Here is a 14292-nt window from a genome sequence, read left to right as displayed (position 1 = left end):
TTGTCATATTCAAATACATTTAGTGGCTGACACTATTAATCACCTGGATGCATCTGATTCTCAACCACATTCCTCACAATTTCATCACTGGGCAGCTTGTTGCTATCTGAAATAGCTGTAGCCCCTTTAGTCTGGCATGGTATGCATTGCCCTCATCCTGATGTAGCAAAGGTGGAGCTGCATTTTTTATTTTCTTATTTTTTATTTTGGACCAACTTATTCATTTCAAAGGCAAGTTTAGAGGGAAATGAATAAGGACTAATTCTGGCACTGCTATTGAACAATGTAATTTGGATGGTGAACAAAAACTTTTGAGACATTTAAGCTTTACAAAGTCTTTTAGCCTCTGCTGGAGCTCAAATCTTGTGACTGCAGGTGCACCTTGAAATTGCCTGTTTTTAGAAAGTCAGGCCTGTTACTTTGCCCCTCTTAAATTATTTTGGTTTGTTGTGAGTTGGTGAGTGAATCCAAAGCTGAAGGGATGAAGTAAATGTCTTCAAGCACACTTTGCAGGTGTATCCATTGTGATTATTGCCTACAGATGTGTCTATATTTGCAGAGTCAACTTGCTCCCGAGGGACTGGATCCGTTTGAGATAGTGTTCTGAATGACTGAGCAGTCATTTGCATGCGGCATAGTTTTTGGTGGAATTTCAATCACTGAGGAAGGAAGAAAATTGTTGTGAGTCACAATTTCCCTTTGCCACTCTGGCTGGGAGGCCACAGAGGATGATACAGTATGTGCCATTCAAGATTTATTACTATTGACATGTTTGTTAATAACTGCAGATGGTTTATCAGAACTTGGATGTTGGCTATGAGTTAAATGCCATCTGATTGATGGTCTGTTGGAAGCACTGAGTTTCTGCAAATGTGTTTTTACATGCATGACTTTGTGGAGACTTTTCCATAGATTTTTGCAGATGAATGCCCTCTGGCCACTATGATGACTTAATGTTAAAGGCTGTAGCTGGTCAAGTTGCAATGTAATGTTGTGTTATATGGTATTTTGGAATCCTGTGTAATATGATTGGGTATCACAAAATGGTATCATGCTAAATGTCTTAAGTAATCTATCTTAACAGTGATATGACTTCTTGGCAGGTAGTGAAGCAATGATATGTAGGCTATCTACGTTACTGTGTGAGAACAAGTTAGAGAGAATGCTCTGTTGTAAATATTGCAACAATATTACAACTAGACAAAAAACAAATATGTTTTTATGTTGTTATTCATTCAACTTCTGTGTCGAGTCTGTTCTGACCAACAAATTAAAATGAAAACTAACTATTTTCTATTCAAAGTTGACTTATCTGTATCTATTGCCATATGAACTTTAGAAGTATTAAATAAGTTAGGCCTCTCACAAAGCCACGGTCATAAAATAGTGTTCGTTATACAGCAATTTATTTAAATCACATTCGATTTAAGTGTTGAGGTTGATATCCCCAACCCACTGCGTTTTATTAATGAGGAAAGGATTTATATAGTCCCTTACCATACCCATGTCTCAAGTGATTTTTATCAAAGACCATATATTTCACATCATCACACCGCTGTATGAATAAAATATCCCTCTCCTGTTAACTGAGGGTTTCTCTACTATGGCATGCACTGTATGGCCTTGTTCCCTCCTCATTTACTGTAAACCATCTGTTTTCTCTGATGATGTTCATTTCTGCCGCAAACCTTTATTTATCATTCTGGAAATGTATAAACAATTCAGAGCTGATGGGTTTGCTCCTCTATGCTGGAGTGTTGGTGTTTTTTTGGTTGTTTCGGTTAACATATTGATAGTGCATTTCATTGTGTCAGTACTTGCACTCGTTCAAAACTTGTGCAATGAAAATAAAATGAAATATGAATCTAATCTTATATTTTAATGTCAGAAGCAGATTGTGTTTTGGCAGCTTTAAAATATTTATAAATACTAATTTTGCATTTTAATTTTTTGGTGTACAGTATGTAACATTGTTAATAGCTGCAATACATTAGGGTGTCTAACCCTAACCCTTACTTTTTAACTGTTGGTGTTTAATGCAATATCTACAGCAGGCATTCAATCAAAGGGGTTTCTGTTTCTCCAAATCTTCAGTCGAAATTGCTCCCAACTCCTGCTCTGTTCTCCTCAGAGGTCATAGTCACCTCTCCAAACCTGCTGCAGAGTTTTGTGTTTTTTTTGTCCGTCAGGGTTTTCATTGGCCTGTTTGTGATTGGATAGCTTTACTAGCTACAAAATTGCAAATGAAAGGTAACATGTTGATGATAACATGTTGTAATACATACTACAAGTAAAAAAAAAACTTTTATTTCAAAATATTACCAAAGTACCCCCAAAAATGAGTAATTTGAGAATATGTAATTAGTTACTTCCATCCCTGTGCCAGAGTACTATAAACAAAACATTGCATTACACAGAGTGGAAGAAAGATCCAATGTGCATAGAAAAATATCAGATCATCAGCATCAGCTTATGGGTTTGCCCATTTAAAAAAAGAAAAGAAAATACAATAAGGTAAAAATAAGACAGCAGACAGAACATTTTTTTTACTAAAGGAAATGTTTTGAAAATAATTCAATATTTTATTGTCTTAAAGATATATGTAACAATTTTGCCTTAAAATATAAAAAAAACTCTTTAATTTTTATGAGTTGTGTACTTACATAATCATAAATGTGTCAAACAATGTTCAAATTCATAATTTTTTTATAAGTTAATGGTGCGTTTCATGTGGTCGCCTGTTGCTAGAATTTTCAGGAGAGTCAGACTAAGCCTGAGAAGAGACTGAAAGTATGTGAATAAAACTTAAAGTCAGAGAGCGTTTCCACCTGAGTCACATAGATTTTAATATGCAATGGTGGTTACTTAATTTATCAACTGTGGCACTCAGTATATCAGTGGAAATACTGTACACATAGAATTGAAAGCTCCTTAAACTGCATTATTTAAGTCGACCACAAGAGGGCGGCACACACCACTCAATAGCATGTGACAGCTTGCCAGTTCAGCAGATAGAACAAGTTTCGTGAAGTCAGTGCTGTGTCTGTACAGACATGCTTTCACAGTACGTCAGGAGTGCAAAACAAAACATTATGAAACAAAAAGGATTGAAACACGAAAACAAACACAACCACAGTCACTGAGGCAAACAGACCGCAATTTCAGAAGGCGTCTTGTGCAGCAAGCCCGGTCCTGAGCCGGGCTCCCCTACTGTAGCCCACTGCTGTGGGGAAAGAGAGTCACACACATCAGCCTGGTTAGCCTGGAGGAAGAAACACACAGTTAAAGTCCATGTGCAAGGCCACAATGACAAGGGCCGCAGGCTGGTACACTGCGCACAAAGGACAATGTTAGCCACAACAGACAGTTTGTTTGCAGAGTGGTTGCAGGTCAGCTCGGTAGAAAACGTACATTTGACAAAACACATGAGAAAACTAAATGTCACCCTGTCTTTATTCATTTTGTGAGGAAACGCAGTGGTAGAGACACAAAGAAATGTGCCTGCCATAGGCCATCACATTGGCTATGATGAGGGTGTGATGATATACAGTACTTGTGGCTTTCCCTGTGTCTGTATGAAAACATGCCCGCTGAAAGACAGACAGAATGTTATGTTTACAGCGGTGATCGACAAGTGTGCGTCGTGCACTGAATCCTAGTGGCATGGCTCCTCTGTGATCACCGAAATGCTGACTCTTGTATTTGAACGTTTCGTTACATATAAAATCCTTGTATTGTGATGGGAAAAAAGCACGATTCAAAACCAAACAAAGAAATGTTTTATGAATATGGAATTTTAATAAAAATGTCAGTACATTTCCACAAGCTGATGCGAGTCGTTACTTCATTTCCATTGCTCAATTTGAACGAAAATATTCTTCAATCTTCCTTAGTAAACTATTTTTATCGGGTATGACTGCTGAACGTACAACGAGTCTTGTTTGGCAATGCCCTGCTTGGTTGTGGAAAAAAACAAACATGTAATTTGAAAGAGAAAACACTCTCGGAGGGATGTCTCCTACAAAAATTTGACTATTGGTGCAATTGCCAAACCTGGAGCTGCTATATTTGTGGATGAAATTTACTGTGTTTACTTGACTGAGATGTATTAGAGTACACGTAAAAAACATCCATATCTTAGTCCCGCATCATTCAAAAACTCTGATTCCCCCCCTGGTCGAGCCCTTTAAAACCAAATAGGTGAACATTAACACACGCTGTATATTTACCGGGCATTTGCTTTGCTCGCTCTCATAAATAATTGCTTGTTTGTGTTTCTCAACCCTCAATAAAAATCTCCAGGCTCTATTGGCCGCCTCTATTGTTCAATTTTTGATAACAACAATCAAAACAACATTGTGGTGGGTGAAAAAGATCAATAGCCCACTCCACTCTCCCGCCATCACGAGCGCGATGAAGAGAATAGCCGGAGTGAAGATGCATTCCAACTCAGATCATCAATACGGTTCATGATCTTTGAGAAAAGAAATGTTCCAGGAGCAATGGTTAATGGCGTTATTTTCTTCCCACGTCGTCACACTGTGTCCACTGACACCCCCGACGCACAAACACACACAGACAGATCACACACGTGCCCCGCAGCTGTGTGTTGTAGCGTCCCCCTCCTATTAACCAGGTTGCCTTAGAATCAATAGAAAACATAAAGAGGCTTAATCTTTTCAGGTGCTCTGCGCTGATTGCCTATTACACAATAATAACACACCTTGAATCCCATGGAGCATGAGAGGGAGGAATGCAGTCACCTCATCCGCACACATTACACACAGCCACACAGTAAATCTATAGGTTTACAACTGAACAGATGGTGTTAGCGGTGGCACTAGGCCTTTATGAGGGGTGTTAGCTAGCGTGCTAAGAGAAATTCCAGCAGAGACAGTGGGATATCAGGGGATACAGTTTATCTCCTCGTGGAATGACACACTGCTGTGTCTTCTACTGTGGGCCATGGTCTCCGGTCCTCTGGTATGCAGCTTTAGCTTACAGAAGCTCCGTAAGACTCATCTCCGAGGCATAGTAACAGCTGCTGCAGGCAGTATACAACTCTAGTGTAGGACAACGTGAATTACTGGCTTAAGTTTTGGGATATGAGGTGGAATAAACACACCCTCAAAACGGCACATCATCAAACCCACTTGGAGACAGACACAGCTTTGCATTTCAACAAGAATTCATGAGCAGTGAAGCAGTTTTCCCTTTTCCGCATTCACGATGTCGTGTTGTAAGTCATTATGTGTTGGGGCTGTAAGAGTCGTGCCTCCAGAAAAGCCCCACTGAATTCCAGTGCCGTGGATGACTGGAGTCGGGTTGTTGACTCTGGCTGCGTGTCTATAAACTGAGCCAGCAGGACAGGTGGAGGATCTGGGAGTCAGGCAAGTCCAAGACTGGGACCAGAGCCACGGACGGACTGGACTCTCCCAGACAGCTTCTCAAACTTTCCTCAAGTCCTGGCAGGTAGAGGTGGGGAGGGAGAAAAGAAGAAGGAAGCGTTAGTTTCAAGAGAACATTGGCTGGAGTCGGACATGTAGCCGTCCCTCTGGGACCAACCGACTACAGAGGCTGCACTTAACCCTTCGACCAGGGAACACAGGCCTATTTACAAATTATTGGCATTCTTAAATCCTTGGCAGATTGTAGCCCCCCCATTCAACTCCCTGCAGTGCAGGCATATGGTCAGCAAAGACTGAACTCTAAGCTACCCCTCCCAACCTCGCACACAACCAAACACATACACACAGAAGAAAGGGAGGGGGCACCCCTGCCAATACCCTTTTGGACAATTGAGCAGCTTGTTGGGGGGGGATGTAGTGGAATGGATCCTCTGCTCCTGTTGTGCTGGGATGTTAGGAAGCTGTGTTGGGACTACCTCTCAGTTTTGCTGGGGCTGAGAGATTTTGTTAGTGTGTGTGTGTGTGTGTGTGTGTGTGTGTGTGTGTGTGTGTGTGTGTGTGTGTGTGTGTGTGTGTGTGTGTGTGGCCGGACTACAGACGGGCAGCGGACATGTGAGAATTCATCAAGCGTCTCAGAGCTTGGTCTTGATGACAGCCTGTCTATTTAGCAGCAGCCCCGTTGGGATGTTGGCCCTTCCCTCCTCTGCTCCGTGCACTAATTGGTCACAAGTGTTCCTGTCTCATGGTTGACTGTCCTGGCTTAAATCTTCAGATTTAGCAGCATGTTGCATGCGACTTGGGTGTGGTCACTGTGATCTGAGTTAAACATCTGGGAAAGTATGCCACATCACTTTTGTCCCATCACTCTTGCAAATACCTGTCTTTTTCCATCCAGAACATCTGCCTAACGTGATGTCAAACTGTCATTCCTGACCAGTCTCAGTAGACAAACACAAACTTTTGTTCTTTGAATAACATCTACTAGTACTGCAGCACCGTTCTGTGACATTTATGGGAACTTTTAGAGAGAGAAATCAGGACAGAGAGGTTACGCGAGCAGTTCAGCACTATTTAATAAGCCTCATTCTCTTTCATTCGAAGCGCACGCAGCATGCCAAACATCCTTACAAAGAGCCCACACACCCTAATTAGCTAATATGCACTACAGCTTAAAATACCCCCACTGAACACAGGCCTTTTTTGGAGGGCATTAAAAGCCTAAATATGTGTTATCAGACCATGTGGTGCACCCTGGGAAGCAGGATCCTCTGGAGATGGCTAGCTGACAACTGAACGAGCTCGGGAGATCACAGACAGGGGATGGTTTCATTAGGAGAAGAAACACACCCTTCATCACACCTTGCACACTAAGCCTGTTTTATGTCAGGATGTTTTAATCTTTGTACTAACAGATAGGAAATAATTGCGCTCTCTCTTTGAGAGTCTCTTTCAGTGTCTGCGTTCACCGACGCGCCTGCTTATGCATGAATGAGAGACATGAGGGGGGTGAAGGTGACTTGAGTGACCACGCAATTTTGTGTTTTTTTTGTCTTTGTGGTTGAAAAGTGGGTAAAGACACAGAATATTTAGCTCCAAGCACTTTAAATGCTTCTCTAAAATCACAAAATCACACCCAATCCCCCGTCCCCTGGTCTCTCAGCCCCCCTTCAGGCAACACGGGGAGCCTCATTGAGAGGCCCAGTGGACAGAGGCAGTAAGATTCAAAAAGCCATCACATTAGCAATGGGATGGAACTAAACCATCTACCCAAGAGGACCAGCCATTATTCTGCTTCATGGCGAACACACAGGGAGCTGAAAGGGGCTGCTGTTAAATCTCTGTGTTTTCAAAAACCAAACCATTACTAATGCCCACAACACCCTTTTATGCTAAACATCAACAACCATTTTAGTTTGAACTGATTAATATATAAATATTGTAAGCCTAAGTGAATAGAAGGAGGGGTGTCAGTGAAAGCAGTGGTGAAAAGGAGAGAAAGAGGGGGTTCCTGTGTGGAGTGGTTGATGCCTGCTGGGCTTACGGGGCTTTTAAGCAGTGGCCAAGGCCCAGAGCCAGTGGTTTTTAGTTGTGCTACACTGACTTCCAAACTGGTCAAATTATCCGGTAAACGAGGTCATAATTAGCAAGTGTTGGCTCATGAACATTGTTCATTTAGTCCAAGGGGACTGAACAAAGGGGGCTGAGACGCTGGTTATGGGCAGTGGAGCCTCAATAATGGAAAAGTTCCTCACCTTTCTTTAAACTGGCAAAAGACATGTCTTCAGATGAAATCATTATGAAGTAAATGTTAATTGCACAATGTAAAGGATATAGAATAATGAAGCCATCCGCATTTACATTGGTTCCCTATAAAAAGTCGCTTACGAGGCAGTTATTTTCCTCAGGAGGTGGTGGAGACCAAAACCGAGCTAAAAGGAGAATGCATTTTGAACTCAGGTGGAAACAAACACAACTTCCAGTAAATGCTAATGTTGCCCCGTATCTGTTGGGTGCATAAATAGGCAACTGTTAGCTAACAAGTTCATCGTATAATTTTAAAATGTGAAAACATGATAGTGTTGCATTCGCTGCCTGTTTCTGCTGGCACCAAAAGGCCAAAATCAGTCATTGCATGTTTAACTATATGAGGTCCCCTTGTGTTTTTTTAGTTTTGGTATATAGAAGCAAAGACATAAAAACATTGATACTTACTGTGTATAATAATGGAATTCTTTCATTTTCAGATAAATACCATCACAAGGTCACATTTAAGTCCTTCGCTAAAAGTTGAGGTTTCTAGTTGAGTTGTGGGGCCTATCTTTGTGAGAACCTTTCTATCGGAAGTAACAAGTTGAGACAAGATGTTTAAAGGTTTCATTTGGAGCATATGTCATGTCTATCAGCTGTGAATCCTGACGCAAGTAACCGAAGGGGAGGGGGGGGGCTGGGGGGGGGTTGTGCAGTCACATTTTGCTGCAGTGTTGTTGTCTGTCTGCCCGCTGACAGCAGCAGTTGTGAGGCTGTGACTGCTAGCGCCAGAGGTGTTACTTTTCCTCCTTTGACTTTTCGGATTCATCACCCGATGAGCATAGGCTGTGACCCATAAAAACGCCCATGGGTGAGCTTCCAGGGCTTGGCTGTGCATGCAGGGTAAGGTAACAGAATCCAGCTCAATGATGAGTCAGTAAATGGTTTTAGGGTTGATGATCAAACAAACATACATTTCAAGGGTGAAGATTGGGGTTGAATTTGTTCCAGTAAACGAATGACCCAGTAACACAGTTAATGTTTTCTATAAAACTAACATTTTGGAGTACTTTCTATAGACATTTCAATCAAAAGATTTGATTCCAATTGTACTAAAATACATGCATTCAGCATTTATTGCTATATCAACATCTATTTTGTTTTCAACAATAGAATTTTGCATATAAAACTTGAGATATTTTCCTTCCTCGCTGCTAGACCATCTTACTCTTCTCTTGTGAAAATGACAGAAGGAATAAATGACATGCATCATATATCATGAAACAATGCTGAATAACTATTATATAATTAGGTAACAAAACAGATAGCACTGTTCATGTGTCATGCATATCAACACACATTCTAAACAGATCAACCTATTTCCCATTCATCACGGGTAACCATAATTTCACGTCCTCAGAAAGATGAGTTATGTCAAAGCTAAAAATGACAGTAAGATGGTTGGTTTGGCTCCGATTCAAAAATGTTAATTGACTGCTTCAGCGATGACTTGACAACTGAGCCTGTGTGATCGATGTGCTCGTCGCCCTTTTCCCTCGGAGAGAACATCTCTCAGGATAAAACAAATACCATTCCACATTTGCCTCGACAAGAAACCTAGGATCCTGGGAGCAGGAGATGGCAGTGTATAAAAGTGTAATGATGACAAAAGACTGTGCCAGCTGCTTGGGTTACTGTACACATTGCAGACACAACAAATGACTTACAATAATTAAACACAGGAAGAAGAGGAGATCCTCTGGAGACTGCTTCCGAGAATACCTTATGGAGTTTACTTAACCGATGTCAGCTCAAACTTTCTTTGAAAAGAGAGTGCAGAGAGAGACGAGCTGTCACTTTGTTTCCATTAATACGGTGATGAAGAGCTTAACTTGCAGGAGCAGCGTATCTCAGAAGTGTTGCCTTCAACAGAACAGCTCATTAAGGATAAATCCTCTTAATGGGTGTAAATATTAGATCAATCAAGGATTATGTGCAGTGTCCTGAGTGAGGTACAGGTCCACTGAAATGAGTGTCATAAAAAGTAAGTATCAGAAGTAATTTTCTGGCAATAAATGTACTTAAAGGGTAACTCCACCAATTTTTCGCATTAAATGGGGTTTACAGGTCTTGGGGAGTACCAATGCATATGGGAAAAAAGTAGCTTAAAGACTTTTGTGGCTACACAATAAATTGCATATAATCTGATAAATTGCCCTCTGATGATGTCACTCAGTGGCTAAATTGCATTGTGGGTAATGTAGGCACCCAGTTTTAAAAAGGAAAGTACAAGTAAAAGTAAATTACACATATATTTAAATGTATGAATACACTGTACAATAAGGGTCAGCTGAGTAAAAAGTACATTATGTGGTAGAGTGGAAGTATACAGTAACAGAACATGATAATACTTAAATAAAGTAGTACCTCAAAGAAGCTCAAAATTGTACTTTTCATCACTGAGTTACATACCTTTAACAATCTCCTGGCCCACTGAGTGGTTGCACTTGTAGAACACCCTGGCACAAAGTGGCACCAGCTCAGCATCCATCTTCTTCATGGCTTTCTTGAATGTTGCGCCGACTGTCTCTGTTACATCCTTCACGCCGCTGACCTCCAGGTTATCGCCAGACACAGCCAGGGATAGTGAAAGAGAAGCACTACACTTTTCGGCAGACATTACAGTGTGGCACTCTATGGATCCGCATGCCACCTTTGCAGTCACGTGACAGGAAGTCCTTTCGGCGGGATCGTCCTGAATTGCAGTTACATGGAGCTCAACGGCTGCACCCCTGGGTAAGGCAGGTACCACGGCGACCAATAACGACGCAGGTTTGCTCTCAGGCTCCCAGGACAAGTCCTGCAATGCAGACAGATGGTATTCAAATGAAATGGCTGGCAAATTATATACCGTGTTGTGTCGCAAACTACAATCAAATGTATGGCCCTCCTGCTGAGAAACACGCTGTGCTTTCTGACCACAAACACGACTCCATCAACACTAAACATTATTGTAAAGCACATCATAAAATACAACCACTAAGATAGGCTTTTTACTTGACGGACTGACAGGCTATCAATTAACGTGAGATTGTGAGGTGACCCTCTGTAATGATAGTGTACAAACAATTCAGGAAGAATCCATACTGCTTGCAGCCACCGAAAACACACAAATGCTTTCACTTTGAGGTGCATTTGCTAACATGACAGGTCCTATCCAAGATGACTTCTCACCTTTCTAAGAAGATCACTCACAACATGTTATGGCAGCTTCACCACACAGACTTTTAGTGAGAAAACTGCCTCAATTTTATCCACAGAGCCAAAATCTCTTTATGTTTTTCTCTCCTCTGGACTGAGGGCCATTAGCAGTAACAAAATGTCTTGGAGCAGTGCTACAATGTGGCCCTCTAATAATACTTGGCTGTGGCTTCATCTGCTAATGGGAGAGAAATGAGTGTTTTATATAACCGTCATTTCAGTCGGAGTCGATAGGGCAAAAACACTTAACCCCCTTTTCAATTTGCTGGATCAATTTTCATCCACTTACACCCCACTTCGTAAGTGCAGAATAATAACAGGTTACTTACATTTTATTTTGATATTCACTCACAAAAAAAGAGAGAAATCATTGACGAGAGCAGACGACGGCCTCTTTGTCCCTTCAACAGACGAGCCCGTCATGACCCAATCAGCCGGATTCACTGAAGCGGCACTTACCTTCAGATTAAACTTTAGCAAACGCTTAATTGTGTATCAACAGCTAACCTCTTGCCTTGGAGAGTGTCCTGAATGAGTATGTCTGCAGGGGTTAGGTTAAGATTTCTATACTCTGCTGATTTTTTTAAGAGCGCCAAGCCTGCGGTGATCAACAATAACAATCACGAGAGCTGAGAACAATAGCCGTGTCAGCGCGGGAGCTCTTAGCATGTCAGACAAAGTGACAGCACACATACGTGTCCTATGCTTTGATAAATGTTATATTAGCACTTCTGGCACAGGCTAGGTATTCTCCTAGAGGGAACTGCTCCTGCACTTGTCAATAGTGATTGAACATGGAACAGAGAGTGGGGAACTGGGGAGAGAAGTGACAGCATAGGGGGTCCTGCTCAGCCAGGCTTAAAGGCCACCCTGCAGGCCTTGGGTGCTGAGGTACTATACCGAACCGACCGTCCATGAGGAGATCAGGGGACTCCAGCACTGCAGCTCCAGCCTCTGGCAGGACTTTATTGTCACAGTCACACGGCACAGTTGCTGACTTTTCGTCAGAGCTGTCGGACGAGGTTACATCAGTCGCCGTTTGTTTCTTTATTAATGTACCCGACCAAAATGTTACACTAGGTGGGAAGTTTGTTCAGCAGTTCTGTGGGACTGAAAGTGCTAATGGTGCCTTATTGTGCACGTGTCCTTGTATGTGCACGTGCGTGTCAGAGCTCCCAGCTAGAGGAGTGAGAGGGGGAACAGTGGCCGCCATCCGTACCTGACCATAGATCATTTATTAAATTAATCCAATAAAATACAAACTTTGATATACGGTGGAGCTGAGTGCTGGAGTGGCAAGTTAGGAGGGCAGAGAGTGTGTGTGAGTGTAGAGGGCTCTGTTCCGCTCTGCACCAGCCACTTAACACAATCCATCTCATTACTTCATCCCACTTCAGTTCCAGGGCAGGCAGCCATTCCCCCAGTGCTCTCTCACTCCGTAGGCAGCAGGTAAACGCATGAAGTCTGGATCTGCTGCGCTCAGCTCTCCACGCTGATGGTGTGTGACCTGCCTCTCCTCGTGTTTGTTTTCTTTCTCCCCACTTTCCTCCCTCTAACTCATGCCCGCGCGCCTGGAGCGTGCGGCGGGTTGGAGGGCCGAGAGGCGTGAAAGCCGAACGGTAAACACGGTAATAAGGAAGTGGTGTAAAGGCGGGGAACAGCGGGGAGCTGATGGGACTGCGCTGCTTAGCCAGTTCCCCTACATTTCCTGCCCAGCGGGACGCCTTCAGCATGTGGCTCTATGTCTCAGCACTTACTGTAGTGCTGTCAGTCCGCTATAATATCCCTTCCCATTCACTCCCTCATTCACTCTCTTTTCTTAAGAGTCTGCTCCGGAGCTCGTCAGACTGTTTGTGTAAATGAAACACACAGGGCCGTGTCAGTGGGGTGAGGAGAGGTTTAAGGGTCTGAGGCCATTATAAAACTGTGCCAGAGGCCAGAGTTACTTCAAAAGTGCCAAGTAAGCAGAAGAGAACTGATGTAAATAGGGTACGCAGGGAAGAAACTCTCAACAATGCAAATTCAGTACTACACATTTGAACTCTAATCAAAATTTCTCTAAAACTGACAATTTCTATAAAATCTTCTCCACATTTCTAAAACAACCCGGTGTTTATGAAAAGTAAATGTCAAAATAAATAAGTATTTTAGCCTTAAAACTAAAAAAACATTTAAAACTTGCTCAATAATTATTTCTGACTTTTTGACGTGTTATTTCTCCACAAAGGGACATCTGTTTAACATTTATTGACTTATCACATCAAAATCTCCTTGCTCATCAAAGCCTCTGCGCGCACACACACAGACAAACAGTCTCATTGTGGTTTAATGCACCGTAAATACAATTTCACACTTGTAGCGACTCCAGCATGCTCCCAATTAACCCCGCAAGCTTCTTCATCCACCTGATTAGAGAAATTATCAACGCACAACAACAACATGGCCCTGTGGCTTCGCAGACACGCTAGGCACTGGTGTTTCTATCATTTCACTTCACAGGTCCGCTGTCAGAAAATACACTGAAAGGTATACCATGTCTATCTTGTGCACAACTGTGAGGCGACACAAAACAACATTTGACAGCTGAGTTCAACCAGCATCCATAACTTAACTACGTATTACATGCTGTGCTCACGGTAATCAGGATGCATTACAATAACAGACACATTTTGCCTATTTGGTTGCTTAAATCTGCAGTATTATTAACACAATGTTTACTGATATATTCAAAATAAAATGCAATATGATTTATTTAAGTACTTAAAATGACTTAAAGAAAAATATTTTTTGCCAATGTCAGTTTAACATCAAGTATTTGGTATAATGTTCCCTTTTTTTGTTTTTTAAATCTTATTTTGCGGTTTATTTTGAGTTAAAGATGCAATATGTAAGAATTGGCCACCTCTCAAATTCATACACCAACTACTGGTAAATGTAGCTGCTGTAAGCTAGTTAGCTCAGTTAGCCTTGCAGCTAGTTGTCCACACTGGGATCTCGGAGTGGCATCACACGTAAGGATGGGCCGCGGCCAGCTGGTTAGCATGCTAACTTCAGTAGATATCTCTGCGGCATAATATATACTGTAGATGACTTTGACATGACATCAAAACTCTTATTTCTTCACATTCTGTTGATAATTTTAGTTAATTGTTGCACGTTTTAAACTTAAATTCTTATATTTTGCACATTTTAATCGCATGTATGTTTGAAGATGTCACCTCACGGACCCGATAAGTAAAGCGAGACTCTTTGTGCTAATGCCAGTCGACAGAGTCCTGTCTGTCTGTGGGAGTTGCATCATCAGTGTTTGACCTAAGTTAAACATTTTAATTACGATCAGTTCAAACGAGCACCGGTGCTTTGTATAATCCCCACC

General features: G+C 42.0%; 1 protein-coding gene across 1 annotated transcript in view; it reads right to left on the bottom strand.

Annotated features, from left to right (window-relative positions):
* Positions 1–2597: 2597 nt before the first annotated feature.
* Positions 2598–14292, bottom strand: part of dph6 (diphthamine biosynthesis 6) — a 60666-nt gene continuing 48971 nt past the window's right edge. The window contains exons 14-15 of the mRNA XM_084380505.1: positions 10128–10515; positions 2598–5465 (exon numbers count right to left, since the gene is read on the bottom strand). Coding sequence (XP_084236631.1) covers positions 5347–5465; positions 10128–10515 — 507 coding nt within the window. The 3' untranslated portion in view covers positions 2598–5346. The remainder of the gene's footprint in view (positions 5466–10127; positions 10516–14292) is intronic.

Source organism: Pagrus pagrus (genome assembly GCF_965226575.1).
Source record: "Pagrus pagrus genome assembly, chromosome: 18".
In the NCBI taxonomy this organism is placed as follows: Eukaryota; Metazoa; Chordata; class Actinopteri; order Spariformes; family Sparidae; genus Pagrus; species Pagrus pagrus.
This window is presented reverse-complemented; position numbering and strand designations above follow the sequence as displayed.